Raw genomic sequence first — 19,870 nt, forward strand, 5'->3', positions numbered from 1 at the left:
GATGCGATGGTATCGCTTTACTCTGCTCTGGTAAGACCTCACCCGGAGTCTTGTGTTCAGTTTTGGGCACCACATTTTAAGAAGGATCTAGACAAGCTGGAATGGGTCCAGAGGAGGGTGACAAAGATGGTGAGGGGTCTGGAGACCAAGCCCTATGAGGAAAGGTTGAAGGAGCTGGGGATGTTTAGCTTGGGGGCGGGGTGGAAGGTTTCTTCCTAGGTCACAGTGGCAGGAGACCTCCAAAGCTGCTCAGCCCTTTCCCGACCATGAATGAGCCAACATATGCGCACCTCCCAGCTCTGCCCCCACCCCCAACTGTGGTTCCTGGTTTTGTGGAGGCCCTCACTCCTCCTTCGGCCAGATCCTTTGCCAGGGGAAGGGAGCCCCGGCTGTGCCTGGAGCGTGTGGCTGTCACGGTGTTGAGCAGCTTGCTGACAGGAGTGGCATTTGCCACCTCATTTTCCATCTCTGAAAGCCTGTTAGCAGCCCCTGTCATGCCAGTGAAGACCAGGCAGCTAAGCTGTGCTCAGGCAGCGCTCTGATGCCCCTGACCCCTGACTCCTCGGAGTCTGCAAGACTCTGCAGGCTGTGCGTTGGGTGGAGGGGCCAGACTCCCAGCTCCTGTGCAAGACACACTGCTGCCCTGGGCTGGTGCATCCCCACCCAGTCTGCAGAATGACCTCTCCCCTCCCCACCATGAGAGGATGGGGGTGGCCTTGTCTTGCTTCTGACGGGCACATCCATGCCTGGCGACTGACTACAAAGCAGTGGCATTCATGGCTTCATCAAGATGGCCACTCTGAGCCGCCTGACCTTTTCAAGCACGGGCAGACACCAGACAGAGCTGCGAGGAGGGGGGAAAGGCTCACTCTTTAAATACCTGGGTGGCCCATTTTGAATTCTGTGGCAGGTGGTAGACTCAAGCCCATCCTGGCTCTTGGAGCTTCTGCTTGGCACAGCCCCCTGGCCTGGGGTCCAGCAGAAGGGCCAGCCCTCTTTCCAAAGAAGGAAGGCTGGAAGCTGATGATGCTCAGAGCTGCAATGCTGTGCATGAGGGGAGTGGAACGGTGGAGACTGTGCCGCTCTAGACCAAGGTGGCAACAAGTCTTGGTGGTCAGTAGACTGTGGGAAGGCGGGGCCTCCAGGGAGGGTGTGCGGGGGTGGGACTGTAGGGCAGACATGCAGTTTCCACCTCGGAGGTACAGCTGCTGCAGGAAGGAACCTCCCTTTCCTTGTGCTGCTGGCTAAGAGGTCTGTGGGGTCTTCTAACTTGGGACCCTTGGCTCGAGGGCAGACCTGGCTCCTGGGGGAACCAGCCGGAGGGGCAGGGGGGAGAGGATGCCTTGATGCTGCGGAGTCAGGTCTGGACTGATATTGTGTTGCGTGTCAGCGGGTGGGGTGGCCAAAGTCTTCAGGAGTGGCAGGAAGGGGGGGGGGGTGGCGACTCTCCCAGAGAAGGGCTTGGAAGCTCATTGGCCTGGCAGTGTTGGCATCCATCTGGCCTTGGCTTGCTGCAGGCCTGGCAGATGTTGCCTGTTGGAGCCAGCAGGAGAGAATTCTGTGTTTTCCAGAGAAAGTCCTGGCAGCAGCAAAGGAACCCCCCCACCCCAGATAAGGAGGCTGCAGCCCCCGCTGCTTGGCTCCTGCAGGCACCCTCCACATCTCCTCTCACAGGATCCGGCCCACCGCTCGGTCTCTTGGCCTTGGATCTGGCCCACAAGAAGGCCATTTCTGCCGCCTCGGCTCTGTCTGCCCAGTTTGACTCAGGGTGTGCCACACGGCTGCAGGCAGCAGGACTCTTCAGGAAAAGAAAGTGGCTTCCAAGGCACGAGAACTCAGGCATGAGGACACTTTCAGAAGTTCTGGGCAGGGAGCCTCTGAAACACCCCTGGGTGCTCTGGCTGGGGAGCACAGAGGCTTGTGTCCTTTGGGAAATCACAAAGAAGGGCAGAGCTGCATAAAAATGTCCTGAAGCAATGCAAGTGCTGTGTACAATTCTGGTCATCGCACCCCAAAAAAGACACTATAGCATTAGAAAAAAGTGCAGAAAACGACAACTAGAATGATGAAAGGGCTGGAGCACTTTCCCTATGAAGAAAGGTTAAAAGGCTTGGGGCTCTTGAGCTTGGAGAAACGTCGGCTGCGGGGTGACATGATAGAGGTTTACAAGATTATGCATGGGATGGAGAAAGTAGAGAAGGAAGTCCTTTTCTCCCTTTCTCACAATACAAGAACTCGTGGGCATTCGATGAAATTGCTGAGCAGACAGGTTAAAACGGATAAAAGGAAGTTCTTCTTCACCCAAAGGGGGACTAACATGTGGAATTCACTGCCACAGGAGGTGGTGGTGGCTGCAAGTATAGACAGTTTCAACAGGGGATTGGATCAACATATGGAGCAGGGGTCCATCAGTGGCTATTAGTGGCTCTCTGTCTGGGACAGATGCTCTGTATTCTTGGTGCTTGGGGGGGGCAATAGTGGGAGGGCTTCTAGTGTCCTGGCCCCACTGATGGACCTCCTGAAGGCACCTGGGTTTTTTGGCCACTGTGTGACACAGAGTGTTGGACTGGATGGGCCACTGGCCTGATCCAACAGGGCTTCTCTTATGTTCTTATGTGACACAGAGTGTTGGACTGGGTGGGCCACTGGCCTGATCCAACAGGGCTTCTCTTATGTTCTTCTGTGACACAGAGTGTTGGACTGGATGGGCCACTGGCCTGATCCAACAGGGCTTCTCTTATGTTCTTATGTGACACAGAGTGTTGGACTGGGTGGGCCACTGGCCTGATCCAACAGGGCTTCTCTTATGTTCTTCTGTGACACAGAGTGTTGGACTGGATGGGCCACTGGCCTGATCCAACAGGGCTTCTCTTATGTTCTTATGTGACACAGAGTGTTGGACTGGAGGGGCCACTGGCCTGATCCAACAGGGCTTCTCTTATGTTCTTCTGTGACACAGAGTGTTGGACTGGAGGGGCCACTGGCCTGATCCAACAGGGCTTCTCTTATGTTCTTATGTGACACAGAGTGTTGGACTGGAGGGGCCACTGGCCTGATCCAACATGGCTTCTCTTGTGTTCTTATGTGACACAGAGTGTTGGACTGGAGGGGCCAGTGGCCTGATCCAGCAGGGCTTCTCTTGTGTTCTTATGTGACACAGAGTGTTGGACTGGAGGGGCCACTGGCCTGACCCAACAGGGCTTCTCTTATGTTCTTATGTGACACAGAGTGTTGGACTGGGTGGGCCACTGGCCTGATCCAACAGGGCTTCTCTTATGTTCTTATGTGACACAGAGTGTTGGACTGGATGGGCCACTGGCCTGATCCAACAGGGCTTCTCTTATGTTCTTATGTGACACAGAGTGTTGGACTGGGTGGGCCACTGGCCTGATCCAACAGGGCTTCTCTTATGTTCTTATGTGACACAGAGTGTTGGACTGGAGGGGCCACTGGCCTGATCCAACATGGCTTCTCTTATGTTCTTATGTGACACAGAGTGTTGGACTGGGTGGGCCACTGGCCTGATCCAACAGGGCTTCTCTTATGTTCTTATGTGACACAGAGTGTTGGACTGGAGGGGCCACTGGCCTGATCCAACAGGGCTTCTCTTATGTTCTTATGTGACACAGAGTGCTGAACTGGAGGGGCCACTGGCCTGATCCAACATGGCTTCTCTTATGTTCTTATGTGACACAGAGTGTTGGACTGGAGGGGCCACTGGCCTGATCCAACAGGGCTTCTCTTCTGTTCTTATGTGACACAGAGTGTTGGACTGGAGGGGCCACTGGCCTGATCCAGCATGTCCTCTCTTATGTTGTTATGGGGGCGCCTGAAGAAGGGGAAGAACCAGAAGGCTGCTGTTGGTGCATGGGGGCACATGAAAAGAGGTTGCCCTTTGGGCACCCCTTTGTGAGCGATACCCCCCAAGGCCCAGGGTTGCCAGCCTCCAGGTTGTGGCTGGAGATCTCCTGGGATTACAGATGGTCTCCAGACGATAGCGATCAGCTCACCTGGAGAAAACAGCCACTTTGGAAGGCAGACTCCATGGCAGAGTAACCTATTGAAATCCCGCCCTTCCCCAACCCCCCCCCCCGTGGTCAAGCTCCACCCCCAGTTTCCAGAACATTTTGGAATGCTGCGTGTTCTATAAATTGATGTTACCTGCTCTGAGCCAGTTCCAGAGAAAAGGGGTTACGAATCCAATTGGAGGTAAATAGATATTTCCTGGCCTGCAGCTGGCCAGCCTGCCAAGGCCCTGGTGCTGTTGTCTGCCCCCCCCCTCCGCTGCCCTGTCTGGCCCCAACCTCTCCTGTGTCCTCTCCAGATCCACTCGGACTCGGACGAAGGGGACGGCTCCATCAAGTACACCATCTCCGGGGAAGGGGCTGGCACCATCTTCCTGATCGATGAGCTGACGGGGGACATCCACGCCACGGAGCGCCTGGACCGAGAGCAGAAGACCTTCTACACCCTCCGGGCCCAGGCGCGGGACCGCCAGACCAACCAGCTGCTGGAGCCCGAGTCGGAGTTCGTCATCAAGGTCCAGGACGTCAACGACAGCGAGCCCCGCTTCCTGGGGGGGCCCTACATTGGGAGCGTGGCGGAACTCTCCCCCATTGGTGAGTCCCTGTGCCCGGCACATTCCCCACACCCCGGCAGGGACTGCCACCCCCTCTGGATGCTCGGACTTGTGCTGGGTGAGTCCTTCCCTCGCCCTCTTCTTCCCATCTCCCTGAAGGAGGTGGAAGCTCTTGCTAGTTCACAGGCTGGCCCCCCTTCCCACCAGCCCTGAGGCAGACTGGGGGGGGGGATGTGGGCCATAAGGATGGCACGGCTGCTAGGAACTGTACCACGATGTGGGGAGGGGGTGTCTCTGGCTGTGTAGCCCTCTTTGGATGGTCTGTGTTGGTGCTCTGGTCTGTGCATGGTCCTCCTAACACAACTGGCACGTGGGCATGGAATGCCTGTGCAGCTTCGGTATGTGCAAATAGATCTCCAGAGTTTTGAGGGAGACTGTTCATACATACCAAAGTAGTGTGCACATGGGAAATGCACACCTATTGGGGAAATGATGGCACGCACACTCTCATGGCAGGAGTGCCAAAAAGCGAATGTCTGGAAGAGGTTTATGTTGCTGTACAATCACACCGCTTTGAAGGAAGATTATTTGCCGCATAAAAAATAAATACACACTGAAATTAACTTTGCGTTAAATGCAAAATGCAGCTACTGCCCGGTTACTGCTGTCTATCTTTTATTTACAAAGAATCACAGAGTTGGAAGGGAACTCCAGGGTCATCTAGTCCAACCCCCAGGCAATGCAGGAGAGCCACAAGTACCTCCCCCCACACCCCAGTGCCCCCTGGTGGCTCCATGCCCAGAAGAATCACCTTCTCCAGGATCCCGGGAGAGAAACGGCTGCCTGGCCCCAGCGTGGTGAACAGCATTCCCTGGGCAGCTCCTCAGGAAGAGAGGTCCCACCCCCTCTTTCTGCTTCCTTGTGGCTTTCTACTTGCAGGGAGCAAGGCCAGCTGCTCTTGGGGTACCACTGCTGGGGCAGGAGGAGGAGATTGTCTTCTGGGTCAGGCCTCGGGGTGGCTCCTCCCTTCCCTTCCCTTCCCTTCCGTTCCCTTCCTAAGAGGGAGGGAGCAGCTGCCTCCTCCCCCTGCTGTCCCCCAAAGAGAAGGGTCTGCGTGGCCTCCGTTGTGCCTTCTCCAGGATGGAGCTGGCTTTCCCAAACTCTTCCCAGGGGGAGGACAGGAGTGCCCACAGTGATCTTTCTCCTCACCCCCTTTCCCCACGGAAACTGAGCCCTCACAGGGGACGCCTGTTTCTGCTGAGGAAGAATGCTTTTAGCAGGGGCACATTTTCCCCAGTGGGGCTGGAGGTTTCGAGGGGGATATGGGGCCATGTGCCCCCTGAGCAAGGTCAGGCTCTGGAAGGAGTTGCTTGCAGCATGGTTGGTTGTTTGGATCATGGCCTTGTAGACAGCAGGCAGAAGTTCTGGCCACTGTCGGGCAGTAGCAGCAGTGGTGGAGCAAGCCCTCTTCCACCCCTCCTGCTGCTGCTGCTGCAGCTTGCCTCTCGCAGAGCTGGCTGGGGCTCTCCTCTGAGGCCTGCAGCCTGATATGCCAGCTGGGGGCTGAGCCCGCCCTCTTCTGCTCTGCTCCTGGGCTGGAGCCCCCCCCCCACAGGGCCCCCCTGTTGTGACCCTCCCAGCTGAGGCTGCAGCCATGATTCAGCCAGAGAAGAGGCCCCCAATGTCTGTGGAATGTTCTGCCCTGCTTTTCCGCATGGAACTTCCAAGGCAGCACTGAACCTCCTGGCACAACAGAAGCCGCTTTGCTTAGCAGGAGTCCTTTAGGACGGGCGTGTCACAGCAGTTCGTCTTCCTCTGCAGGTTTCCCTTATCTTGCAACGTTGTCACCTGGGCTTGGACTCTGAGACTGGAGAGAGACCCCAGCAGAACAGAGAAACCGAACCCCCATTCAGCCTGCATCCAGGACAGGACAAGGGACAGTGTCCTGAGGGACCTTTCCTTGTCTCTCCTGGCCCATCAGCAGCCACTCTGCTCTCCTTGGCACGGTGGCCAAGTACAGAAGGATCCGTGTCCTGCATCGACCTCTCTGCTTTCTTCCTCCTCGGGAGCAGGGGTCAGGAAATGGCCAGGCCCTGATCCCACATATGTTGACTCTGCAAGGTTGCAGGATGCCAGCCAAGCAGGGCTTTTGAGAAGGAGTGGAGGGCCAAAATGCAACCCCTGCATTTGCCTTGTCAAATGTGACCCTGGGTTCCACTTGGGACAAAGCTCTCATGCCAGGAAGTCTGTGGGCCTGTCCTCTGCCAGCTCACAAAGGGGCTTGGAGACTCCGCCCCCCCCCCCCAGCCTAGGGTCTTGGCAGCCCTGTGGCAGTCCATCTGCCCCCCCCCAGCCAGGTGCTCAGTGGAGTCCCTGCCCCCCATCCCCATTTTGTCTCCCCAACAGGCCTGCAATGGAGGGCAGGCAGGGAGAGGGGAACTGCTCAGCCAGTCAGGGGAGAGAGGAGGGATTTCCACCAGGATCCAGTGCTGTGACCACCTCCCTGCCCGAGATCTTCAGCGGGACCAGCAGCTCCAGTGGTCAGCCCTGGTCAAGTCACCTCTGTTCAGCAGCTGGAACAGGAAGCTGCTTCTGGCCGGGGGTGGGGGGTTTGGGGCTTGCTTTCTGGGCAGCCCCCAGAGGAGACCCTGACCTGTTGCTTTTGTGGGGGGGAGGGCTGATGAATGAGGCTCCCTTCAAGCCTTTGGGCGGGGGGGGGGCGTGTTTGTGAAAGCACTGGGGGGGGGGACTCCTGCCAAGAGGCCTCTTCTGCTCTGGCCCATTGCTTGGCTCCAGACAGGCCTGAGCCCCCTTTCTTAGCTGCTGGCCCTCAAGGGGGGTGCTGTTTGTGTAGGCAAGGAGTGGGTGGCTCTAGAAGGCACATACATGTCCATCTGGCTGGTCACAGTCGGCGGGGGAGGGCACATTGGGAGAAAACACAGCCAAGCATGGGGTTTTCTTGGTGTCCCACAAAGGCACTCACTTGTTCAGCCTAAGGAACTCCTTGCCATGGGATGAAGTCGACGACGACATTGGATTTATATCCCGCCCTCCACTCCGAAGAGTCTCAGAGCGGCTCACAATCTCCTTTACCTTCCTCCCCCACAACAAACACCCTGTGAGGTGGGTGGGGCTGGAGAGGGCTCTCACAGCAGCTGCCCTTTCAAGGACAACCTCTGCCAGAGCTATGGCTGACCCAAGGCCATGCCAGCAGGTGCAAGTGGAGGAGTGGGGAATCAAACCTGGTTCTCCCAGATAAGAGTCCACACACTTAACCACTACACCAAACTGGCTCTCCAGTGAGCACAGGTTGCTTTGAAAGTGTGTGTGTGTGAGAAGGACAGGTCCCCAGGGACCATCAGCAGTGTGAGCCAGATGTGTAACCTTCACATGCAGAGAGGCAGGGGCACAACTGGGGCAGATGTTGCCAGGCTTGAGAACTTCCTGAGGGCTCCTCTGTCAGCTTGTGCTTTAAGAACCTCCTCTCCAGACGGCCTTTTTGGCTGTGCCCTCTTGAGCTGCAGAAGAACCCCTCAAAGCCCTAATAAGACAGCGATGGCAGGAAGGAGGGGGAGCTGCTGGCTTGCGGGGGGGGGGGCAGGACCAAATGGTGAACTGAGAGGATCCAGGCACAGATGTTAACTACTTGCCGGCTGAGGGGCCCAAGCACCTCCCCCTCTGGATTTGGCCAGGGGGTGCTGAGCCTCCCCGGCAACCAATGCCAGGTGATATTGACAAGCTGACATGAGAGGCAGCAGAACTGCCCACCCTTCCTAGGGCATCATGTTGCAGTTTCCGTGTTTCTTGGGGCTTGGTTTTGTTTGCTAGGCAGATGCAGTTCAATGTGGCCAAGTGCAAAGTAATGCACATTGGGGCCAAGAATCTCAGCTACAAATACAAGTTGATGGGGTGTGAACTGGCAGAGACTGACCAAGAGAGAGATCTTGGGGTCGTGGTAGACAACTCACTGAAAATGTCAAGACAGTGTGCGTTTGCAATAAAAAAGGCCAACGCCATGCTGGGAATTATTAGGAAGGGAATTGAAAACAAATCAGCTAGTATCATAATGCCCCTGTATAAATCGATGGTGCGGTCTCATTTGGAGTACTGTGTGCAGTTCTGGTCGCCGCACCTCAAAAAGGATATTATAGCATTGGAGAAAGTCCAGAGAAGGGCAACTAGAATGATTAAAGGGCTGGAGCACTTTCCCTATGAAGAAAGGTTGAAACGCTTGGGACTCTTTAGCTTGGAGAAACGTCGACTGCGGGGTGACATGATAGAGGTTTACAAGATAACGCATGGGATGGAGAAAGTAGAGAAAGAGGTACTTTTCTCCCTTTCTCACAATACAAGAACTCGTGGGCATTCGATGAAATTGCTGAGCAGACAGGTTAAAACGGATAAAAGGAAGTACTTCTTCACCCAAAGGGTGATTAACATGTGGAATTCACTGCCACAGGAGGTGGTGGCGGCCACAAGTATAGCCACCTTCAAGAGGGGTTTAGATAAAAATATGGAGCACAGGTCCATCAGTGGCTATTAGCCACAGTGTGTGTGTATATATAAAATTTTTTGCCACTGTGTGACACAGAGTGTTGGACTGGATGGGCCATTGGCCTGATCCAACATAGCTTCTCTTATGTTCTTAGGAGGTAGTTGTGTGTTTGTTATAATGAAAAAAAGGAGCTGTGGTTTATAGAAGCAATTCACAAATAAATGTTATGGAATAAGAGACTACAAAGGAAGATATGTGATTTTGAAAATCGGGCTTCCAGAAGGCGAGATTTGCAGTTGCAGGGGTGTGTTGAACTTATTTGTTATGGGGGTTGGATCTGACAAAAATTGTAATGCCGGGTAGCAGAGATGTAAATTTTATAAAGGGCACAAACACAATTAAATATTTTTTTAAAATACCTTAACCTTCTTCAAACATCAGCACTCTTGCAATATGTTTATGTAACAGTCTCTGCTAACTGACCCCTCTTCCCCTGAGTAATTGCATCAACATCTGGAGACAAGGTCTGTGCTGTAGCAATCTGAGCATGCTGCTCAGGTGTTGTGCAGGTGTGTATCTATAAACTGCAAACCTACTTCTGATTTATTGCCATTCATTACAGAAATCTCATGGTCAGTGCTTTGAGCCTAGGGCTGGGGGGGGGGGGGAACATATGAACATATGAAGCTGCCTTATACTAAATCAGACCCTTGGTCCATCAAAGTCAGTATTGTCTACTCAGACTGGCAGCGGCTCTCCAGGGTCTCAAGCTGAGGTTTCAAGGTCTCAGCTTGAGACCCTGGAAAGCCACTGCCAGTCTGAGAAGACAATACTGACTTTGATGGACCAAAGGTCAGATTCTGTATAAGGCAGTTTCATATGTTTGTATGTTTTTCACACCTATTTGCCTGGACCCTTTTTAGTTGGAGATGCTGGGGATTGAACCTGGGACCTTCTGCTTACCAAGCAGATGCTCTATCACTGAGCCACCGTCCCTCCCCAAACATGAAATGGCTGGGCATTGCAGGCTTTTGTGCATAAGTTGCTTCGTGTGCTGGTCAAGAACATGCAAAGGCACAATGACACAGGGATTGAGGGCTATGTGTTTATCTGGAGCTATAGTCTTAGAAAAATAACTCCTGTGAGGCAGTGAAAGAATAGAGAGACAGCATGTATAGTGGTCAGTATCAGCCTACTATTTGGGAAGCCTAAATTCAAAATCCTCATTCTCCGCCTCATTGGCTTCCTGTTATTCCTCATCTGAACAGTCCCCATTGCTTTCCTACTGAGAAAGATTGGATCATGAACATGTGAATACAGTGAAAAGGAAGCCAGGAAAGCAGCTCTCTCTCTTCCCCAAGGGAAGGGGAGGCTCAGCCAGTGGAGGAGCTTGGCTCTGTAGCTCTGCTGTGTGATTGAGAGAACCTTGATTGTTTGGCACAGCTGCAGCTCTCCCAATCAAGGCTCTCTCAATCACACAGCAGAGCTACAGAGCCAAGCTCCTCCATTGGCTGAGGCTCCTCCCCCCCTCTTCTCCCTTGGGGAAGAGGGAAGGGAAAGAGCAAGAAGAGGCTGCTTTGCTCTGCTCACTGAGGAAAATAAAAATGGTGATGGCAGAAGCAGGAGAGAAGGAAGCAAACCATGGCGGCCTGCATAGAAGCCCTCTGGGGGATGGATCAGGCCTGCATGCTGGACATTTCACACCCCGATTAGCAACAATATATGCCCCAAAGAATGCAAGAGACATTTTTTTACTGAAAATGTTTTCCAATCCATTTTAGATGTTTAAGAAGGAGATAAAATAATTTTCAGATACATGACGGGGGTTATGGATAAAAAAAAAGGTGAAAAAAAACCAAACTTCCCAAAAATGTGTGTAATTATATGGAAATGTTACAATTAGTCAATACTTGGAGGATCCAAAATCCAAATACTAGTGACTATACTTTCTTTTCTGAATGACTCCAAACATATTCAAGAATTGATATGTGCTGGATATCAAAAACCTTAGTTATTAATCCAAGCGGGCGGCCGTGTTGGTCTGAAGCAGTTGAACAAAGCAGAAGTCAAGTTGCACCTATAAGACCAACCAAGTTTTATTGAGAATGTCAGCTTTCGTGTAAACACTCTTCTTCAGACGAGGGGATCAGGTACAGCGGGCTGAAATATGTGCAGTTTGTTGACTGGCTGGGATCACATGGTGGAGCAGTGTTTAATATTAATTATTATTAATATTAATAGTTGTTACTCTAAGGAGTGCAAAGATACAACCCAAAACCTTTGCAGATCACAATCTGTGGTAGTAACTTGGCATCAAGGGGCAGAAGGGGAAGATGGAGATTAGAAGAGATTCTCCTTCAGAGCTGGTTAGGCCACGCCTCTGCTCGCTCAGGTAGAGAGATGCCAATTTTGCATGGCTCCTCTTGGAGAGATCCCAGGCTGACCCTCCAGTTTTGGAGAGCCCTGAGAAGCCATGGCTCTCTAGGAAGCGACAGCTCTGCTCCGAGCCAATTCTCAGCCGTTCTGGCTGACTTCACTCCCACTGAAGAGAAGAAGCCTTCAGGTAATGCCCAATCTTTCAGCCTTTTATGATAAGACACTGGGAATTCTCTACTCCCTTCTTGGAGGCGGGGGAGGGGTGTCACATAGTCTCTCGCCAGCGTTTTCACTGCTCTGTGGAGGGCAGAACATCTCAAATTGTCCGAGCAGAAGACAAAACCGAGCAGCTTCTCTTTGTTCCCCCAGCACAAGGCCCGTCGCAGGCGCTGAGAGGCAGAGCCGCCTCTTCCACTAGGAAGCAAGCTAGGCATTCTCCTAGGGCGCCAGCTCTGGAGCAGCACCTCCACTTTTTTGCTTAGAAAAATTCCTTCCCCTCCCTGCCCCAAATCGCTTCCGTCTTCCCCCCATTGCTGCCGCTTTTCACCCCCTCCTTCCCCTCCCTCCCAGCCCCAAATCACTGCTGTCTTTCCCCTTCGCTGCCGCTTCTTCCCACCTCCTTCCCCCCCCTCCCCGCCCCAAATTGCTGCTGTCTTCCCTCCGTTGCCACCACAATGGGAGCGGTGGGTGGCCCTGCTGAGAGGCGCTGGCCTCGACAGAGTTCCGAGGGCCGTCCTCCCATCTCCTACCCTCCTTGTTTCCCCACTGCCAGTGTGACCTTCCGCCATCCCTGAGCCAGTGCTGGATTAAACCTTGTGGAGGCCCTGAGGCAGTCAAAATCCCAGGGGCCCCTTGCAAATTATCTAAGAGTTCTCCGAAGCCCCTGGGACAAGGCTGCGGGGGGGGGGGGGGGAGAGGCAGAGAGAGGCAGACTTGGCAACGGCCACACCAGGCAAGTCGGGCAAAGAGCGGCTCAGTGACTGGCTGGGCGTGCAGGCTGGGGGGCTGCAAGCAGGGGGGCGGGAACGGGGGCGGGAAGCCTCCCCGGGGCCCCTAAAGGCGTGGGTGGGGGGGCTAATTGTTAATGCAGCCCTGCCCTGAGCTCTCCTTTCCTGGGTGGGGGTGGGGCTGGGTGGCGAATGCAGCGGGGAGCAGGAGGGAGCACCAGTGGGGGGGGGGGGTGGGCTTTCAACATACAGCAGGGGGTCCTCCCAGCAGAAGCCTTGGCCCTGGCAGCTGGACCCACTCTGGCTCTGCTCAGAAGCTTGGGGGCTTTCCGTGGGGCTTCCCCCTCAGCCCCCGAGTCCAGGACAGCAAGGGCCACGGGGGGGGGGGGGGGCGGTGTCTTCTGCCAGGCAGCAGGGCCTCGTGCCTTCTCCCCCCCCCCCCGCCACTCAGGCCCCGGGAGCCTTGTTCAGGATCTCTGCAAATCAGCACGTGTCCTATTTTATGGCGTTACAAGGTTATCACGACCTGTGCAGGCATCGCTGTGACTCCCCAGCATCCTCTGGACACCAGAAAGGCTCCAGCGGCCCCCTTGGTGGTGCAGATGCGGGGGAGGGCTAGAGCCTGAGTCTTTCTTTTAAGGGGGGGGGGGAGTTGGGAATTCAGAGGAACCACCAGCAGCCACATCCTCAGAGCATTATAATGACGGGCCAATTGCTGGTTTTTAGAAAGGGGTTGGCGAAGGTGGTGGGGGGGAGGCCTGCGCGGAGGTTTCTGGCGGGGCGGGGGACATGGCCCAGAGATGGGCAGGACTGGGCAGAGCTGAACCTTCCTCCCCCCCCCCCCCTTGCCATTTTCCTTCCCAGACACATCTCGGGATCGCTGCAGGGAGGGGCAGGCCACGGCATGAACGCCCTCCGTCGGGGCTCACGGGGTACTTTGCCCCCAGTGTCGCTTCTGTGGGCTGAGCCCCTGACACAAAAGGAAGGAGCGCTGGACCATGTGCAGAGTCCCCCCCCCAGCCCCGCAGCCTCTCCCTTCTGCGCTCACCATCCCCCCCCCCCCCAGAACAGCTTGATGGGAGCCCAGCGGCCCCTTCAGAGACAGGTGAGGGTGTTTGGGGGGCGGGGGCGGCGGGAGTGGTCTGAGCCCTGGAGAGTCCGGACCTCCTTCGACCCCACAGCTCCTCCACTCCCCACACACAAGGGCGCTGCCCCCCGCCGGTGGGGAGGGTCAGTGTGGGCGGGGGGGGGCTGCTGCGTGTTCGGGGGGGGAGGGCGCATCCCTCCGGCCTGGCGGGTCTTGGGGGAGCGGCGCCTCCGCCGCGGCTCTGATGATTTGAAAACCGCTCCCAATTATGGAGGCGCCAGATCCCGGGCGGGTGGAAACAAGGCAGATCAAAGGCGGCCGCGGCTGTGCCAAATTGGAGATCACAGGCGGGCGGGCCGCCGCTTCCCCGACATGAAAGGAGGCGCTTCGTGCAAATTAAAAGCCAAGCGGAGCCTCCGGAGCAGCGGCGAGGAGTACGTGCCCAGGCGGCCTGATTATGGGGCTCCGGCGAGCGGGGGTCGCTGCAGCTGCTGCTGGGGGCCCCAGGTGAGGGGGGAAGCCCCCGCCCCCTCTAAGCGTCCCCCCAGGCAGCGCCCAGGGGCTGGGGGGGGGGCGTCTTAGCGACTTCAGGCCTGTCCCCCTGCCTGCCTCTGTGGCCGCCGGGGTCCCGCGTGGGCCCTTCGGTGGCTCGGTGCACAGGGGGCCTGCCGGCTGCCAGGGCCAGGGAGAAGAGCTGCTGCGGAGAAGTGGGGCCTCCCGCAGAGCCACGTTGTGGGGACCCCCCTCCCTGCTTCTGGGGGCTCCGCGAGAGCAGGGGGCCTCCAGGCCGGAATCGATGGGGAGGAGCGCTCAGCTGCTGTGTGTGCCCTCTGCCCCCGCGGGCTCTGCTGCTCCCTCCCTCCCGGCTGGTTGGGCAGCTGCGAGCACCCTTCCCCTCTCCACCGCCCCCACCCCCTGCTCCGCGGCAAGCGCTCGGCTCCGCGTGGAGAAGGGCGTCGTTGGTCAAGATCCGGCAGCAGGAGCGGAAGGCAGAGAACTGGGGCTGGTGACGCTAGAGGCTCCGTGCCAATCTCCGCCCCACCGAGGGAGCCCCGGCTGGAGAGGGGGAGAGAGAGAGAGACGCGCCTTCTCCGCCCTCTGGCTTTCAGGAAGTCGCCCCGCCAGTCCCCTCTCCGGCCTCCTCAGCCTCCGCTGCCCGCCACCTCCTTCGCCCCCGTCTCTCCTGGGCAGAGAAGGGTCCGGCCTTCCCCCTCCCTCCCTCTGCCCGAGCCTTCTGGTTGGGGAGGCTGCCCAGGCGGAGTGGGGGATGGAACCGTGGCCGAAGCCAGTCCAAGGCGGGAGGCGCAGCCTCTCTGCCCTGCGGCCTGCCCGGTGCCCACACTCCCAAGGGCTTTGGCCTGGCAGCCCAGTTCTGCCGGATGCGAAGGGGCGGGAGGGCGCTGGGCTTCTCCCTGCTGCTTCCCTCCTCCCTCCACGCTGTTGATTGCGGAGAGGGCTGGCTGCTGGGTTCTCTGCACTACGGCCTTCAGCAGCTGCTTGATAGCCCCTCCCCCCGCCCCGTCCACGACGGCTTTCCCCGCCCATCCGGATCTGCAGTAATGGGGCAGTGACGCTCTGTATTCTTGGTGCTTTTGAGGGGGGGGGCACAGTAGGAGGGCTTCTAGTGTCCTGGCCCCACTGATGGACCTCCTGATGGCACCTGGAATTTTTGGGCCACGATGTAACACAGAGTGTTGCACTGGATGGGCCATTGGCCTGATCCAACAGGGCTTCTCTTATGTTCTTATGTGACACAGAGTGTTGGACTGGAGGGGCCACTGGCCTGATCCAACAGGGCTTCTCTTATGTTCTTCTGTCTGGGGCAGTGATGCTCTGTATTCTTGGTGCTTGGGGGGGGGCAGAGTGTGAGGGCTTCTAGTGTCCTGGCCCCACTGGTGGACCTCTTGATGGCACTTGGGTTTTTTGGCCACTGTGTGACACAGAGAGTTGGACTGGATGGATGGGTCTTGGGCAGGGATCAGCACACTGTCCCATGGGATACGGGGCAGCTGTTCGCAGGGGTTTGGGGGTTCTCACTTCTGAGCATGCGCTTAATGCCTCTCTCAGCAGCCTGGCCAAGCGCTGCGTGGTTGGGACACAGAATGGCTTTGTAAAGAGGGCGGCCTCACAGCCTCCCCGGCCCCTGCGGCGGCTCAAGGCCAGCCCTGCCCATGCGGCTGGATGGAGCTGTGTGGCTTGCGGAGCCGCTCTCCCCGCACCCGCAGCCCGGGTTGCCCAGCCCGGCTCTGGCTCCGAAGGGCCTCGGGAAAGCAGCCTTCTGGGCTCCCCCGGGCGGAGTCGCTGCTGCTGCCGCCGCTTTTCGTTCTGGGACTGAGAACTGCGTGACTCGAGGGAGAGCAGCTTGCCGAGGGCTCTGCCTGCGCGGGGGCAGAAGGCTCCGGGGGGAGGGAGGGGGGGAGGCAGGAAGCCGCCGGGCACTCTTGCGGGACAGGCCTGAGCTGGGGCGCCTCCATCCACCCCCTTGCTGAGCGCGAGAAAAGCGAGGGAGGGGAACGTGCAGCGGAAGCAGAGCCCAGATCCCCTCGCGCTGGGCCAGCGAACGAGTCCCCGGGGAGGCCCGAGTCAGCAGCCCAGCCGCGCACCAAGAAGCAGAGCGAGGATGCCCGTGGAACGGCCGCCGGGGCAATTGGCATCCGCTAGAGGCCCGCCTGGGAGCGAGGCAGGCCTGCGGGGAGGGGGGGGGCTGATTCCAGCAGCAGGGAACAACCAGCAGCCGCGGGGGGGGGGAGGGCCAAGGACGGAGGGGCCGGCGGGAGGGCGGGGGGGGCACAGGAAGGCGGGAGAGAAATTCCCGGCAGAGGTCTGTGCGGGGCGGGAACGAGGAAGAGGGCCGCCTGTGCCTCTCCCCGCGAACCCAGCCAAAGGCGGCCCAGTCCTCAGCCGACCCTTCCCTTCCCTTCCCGGATCTTCTCTAGGCCGGTTGCGCACCGGGTTCCTTGTAGCACCGTTCAATTCCGAGTGGGAAAGCTGCAGTACTGCAGTCGGAGCCCTCTGCTCAGGACCTGAATTCAATCCCGGCAGAAGCTGGGTTCAGGCAGCCGGCTCCAGGTTGACTCAGCCTTCCATCCTTCCGAGGCCGGTCAAAGGAGTCCCCAGCTTGCTGGGAGGAAAGCGTAGAGGACTGGGGAAGGCAATGGCAAACCACCCGTAAAAAGTCTGCCGTGAAAACGTGAAAGCAACCTCACCCCAGAGTCGGAAACGACCGGTGCTTGCCCAGGAGACTACCTTGACCTTTTTATTTGAAAGGACTTCATCACTGGGAATCTCGGGGCTTGAAGGGGGGGGGATTACCAGAGGACTCTGTGGCTGTCAACAGAGGAGGGGGGGTCACTTGTTATCGTCGCCCCCCCCCCCCCCACTTCCTCACGAAGGGGCAGAGTGACGTTCCTGGCCATCACGACGACCCCCTGGGCCGGCAGCCTTCTCGGGCCGCCTTCCCGCCTGGTGGTGCTGGGCCCCAGGCCCGAGGGTTCGGCAGGTTGGGGGACCAGGGGGGCTCCTCGGGAGGCAGGCCGGCCGGCTTCCGTGTCCTCCTTGGGGAGCCTTCGGGATTTCTAGGCCGCCCCTCCAGCACCAGTAAAAGAGGACCATGAAGCTGTCGTTGCTGCATAAATTACCAGCATTAAAAACTGGCCATTAAAAGGAAGTCCTTGGCCTAAAAGCAGGACAAAACAGCCATTAAAGAGCCCCCCTCCTCCCCAATTACCCACAAAGCAGTTCTCAGCCTAGAAGCAGGCTATAAACAGCTGAAGAAAAATAAAACCCCTTAGTTAAAATGAGGGCGAGGAATTGTCCTGGCACCAAAAAAAGCCAGTAAACCTCAAGCAGAGGGCACCCTACAGGTGAGGTGCCACCCTTGAAGAGGCCCTGTCTCTGGTTGCCCCCCCTCCCCCCGCCTGGCTTCTGCAGGGAGGGCTCTGGGCACAGGGCCTGTGAGGCAGGCTTTGGCTGGTGGACTGGACAGGAGGGAAACAGGGGGGTCCTCCAAGCACCCCAGCTTTAAGCCAGCAAGAAGCAGCACTTTGAATTATGTCTGGAAACAGCTGGCAGCGAAGGTCCAAGGATGAGGCAGTCCCTGTATAACCACACATACACACACTCACCCGCCCTGCAATAGCGCACCGCTGCATTTCAGACCTGCACAGCAGCCCCAAGTAGAGCTCATGGCAGTAGTCTATCCTGGATGTAATCAGAACACAGATCACAGTGGCCAGGTCATGTTTCTCAAGGAATGGCTTTAGCTGGCCTATCAACTGAAGCTGCTACAGAGAACTAGGCCTCTGAGGGCCGGCCAAGATCCAAAATTACCCATGAGCTGTGGACTTCCTCCTTTAGGGAGAGGGCAGCCCTCTCCTTGCAGTCCCTGAGCAGGTGCTCATTGGCCAGCAGCATCTCCGTCTTGTCTGGAGTGAGCTTCCGTTTCCGGCCCTCCTCCCTCCCAGGACCTTCTTCCGGCCCCTCCCTAGGACTTTGGCCTTGGCTGTCTGCATTGGTGGCGGCTCAAGCCCCCCCCCCCCCCCATGATTCTCCAGCAGTTTCATGTTGGTATCAAACAGCGCAAGAAGCGGGCGGGGGTGCAGGGGGCAAGGTCTGCGCAGTTATCATCACCCACTTCCTCTCTTTGATGTAAATCAAATCCGGCTTTTATTGCAAACGACACACGCGGCCACAGCAAAGACGGGCTTTGCCAACACTGGCCAGATCTCACCTTTAGAGTTAGCAAAAAGCCGTGAATGACGCCGGGCAAAGAGGCGCGCAGGTTATGGCCCTCCAGGGCCAGGGTGGCCCCGCCTCTTCCGCGGGCTGAACATGAGGGGGAGGGGAGAAAAGCTCCAGCGGCCGGCCGGCCGGACTGCTTGGGTGGCGGCGGCAAAGGCAGAGAACAGAGTCTGCCCTCCCGCGCCCTCGCCTGTCCGTGGTCCTGTGGGCTCCATCCCACCCCCCATCCCCGTTCCTCCTGGGCCTAGCTGGGGAGGGCGTCTGGGCGGGGGCCTGGGAGCAGCCTCGCCCTCCTTCTCTTCTCCTGGGCCATCCCCACATCGCGCAGGTGGCGCCGCCCGCAGCCTTCACTCTGCGGAGCTTGCTTTGGCGGCCTGAAAGGTCGATGGCTGCCTGCGTGGCTACGGGGAGGGCGGGGGGGGGGTCTTCTTCTGTCCCCTTCCTGCAAGGAGAGAGCGCGAGCAAGCAGGAGAGGAAGAGACGCTTCTTGCGGATTCCTGCCGTTTCAGCCGCCTGGCTGGTTTGCCCCCCCCCCCCGGGGGAGACCCGGCGCTCTCTAGCCCTTTGACGCGCCCAATTATCTCTCCGCTTGGCTGAAGGGAGCAGAAAGTGAGCTGCAATTCCAAGCCTTTCCCGTCACTTTCGGCGGGGGAGGGGGGGGGATGGTTTGCACAGCACAGCAATCCGCACAGTTGAGGCGCTCCCAGTTGCTTTGGCTCCGTGAAGAGAGCCCGCAGGCCTTCAGTGGGGGGGTGGGGGGGGCGGGCAGGAGTCCACACGTGGCCTGGAACGACAAGGCATTCACATAAGAACAGAAGAGAAGCCATGTTGGATCAGGCCAATGGTCCATCCAGTCCAACACTCTGCCACACAGTGGCCAAAAAACCCCAGGTGCCATCAGTGGGGCAAGGACAACAGAAGTCCTCCCACTGCCCCCCCCCCCCCCAGCACCAAAAAGACAGAGTATCACTGTCCCCGACAGAAGGACATAAGAGAAGCCATGTTGGATCAGGCCAGTGGCCCATCCAGTCCACCACTCTGTGTCACAGAAGAACATAAGAGAAGCCATGTTGGATCAGGCCAATGGCCCATCCAGTCCAACACTCTGTGTCACATAAGAGAAGCCATGTTGGATCAGGCCAATGGCCCATCCAGTCCGACACTCTGTGTCACTTTATTTATTTATTTATTTATTTATTTATTTATTTATTTATTTATTCCGTAACTTATATCCCGCCCTTCCCACAAGTGGCTCAGGGCGGCTTACAACAAACAATAAAACAATAAAATCGGAACAAAGTTATTACATTTAAAATCAAGCATTTAAAACCTAAAAACCTTAAAATTTTTACATTGAAACTATACAGTATAAGAACATAAGAGATGCCCTGTTGGATCAGGCCAGTGGCCCATCCAGTCCGACACTCTGTGTCACATAAGAACATAAGAGAAGCCCTGTTGGATGAGGCCAGTGGCCCTTCCAGTCCGACACTCTGTGTCACATAAGAACATAAGAGAAGCCATGTTGGATCAGGCCAGGGCCCCTTCAGTCCAACACTCTGTGTCACATAAGAACATAAGAGAAGCCCTGTTGGATGAGGCCAGTGGCCCATCCAGTCCGACACTCTGTGTCACATAAGAACATA

General features: G+C 57.1%; 1 protein-coding gene across 1 annotated transcript in view; it reads left to right on the forward strand.

Moving 5' to 3' along the window:
* CDH22 (cadherin 22) overlaps positions 1–19,870 on the forward strand; it is a 105,462-nt gene that overhangs the window by 25,651 nt on the left and 59,941 nt on the right. The window contains exon 2 of the mRNA XM_060263772.1: positions 4,325–4,619. Within this exon, the coding sequence (XP_060119755.1) occupies positions 4,325–4,619 (295 nt within the window). The remainder of the gene's footprint in view (positions 1–4,324; positions 4,620–19,870) is intronic.

Source organism: Heteronotia binoei, chromosome 2 (assembly GCF_032191835.1).
Source record: "Heteronotia binoei isolate CCM8104 ecotype False Entrance Well chromosome 2, APGP_CSIRO_Hbin_v1, whole genome shotgun sequence".
In the NCBI taxonomy this organism is placed as follows: Eukaryota; Metazoa; Chordata; class Lepidosauria; order Squamata; family Gekkonidae; genus Heteronotia; species Heteronotia binoei.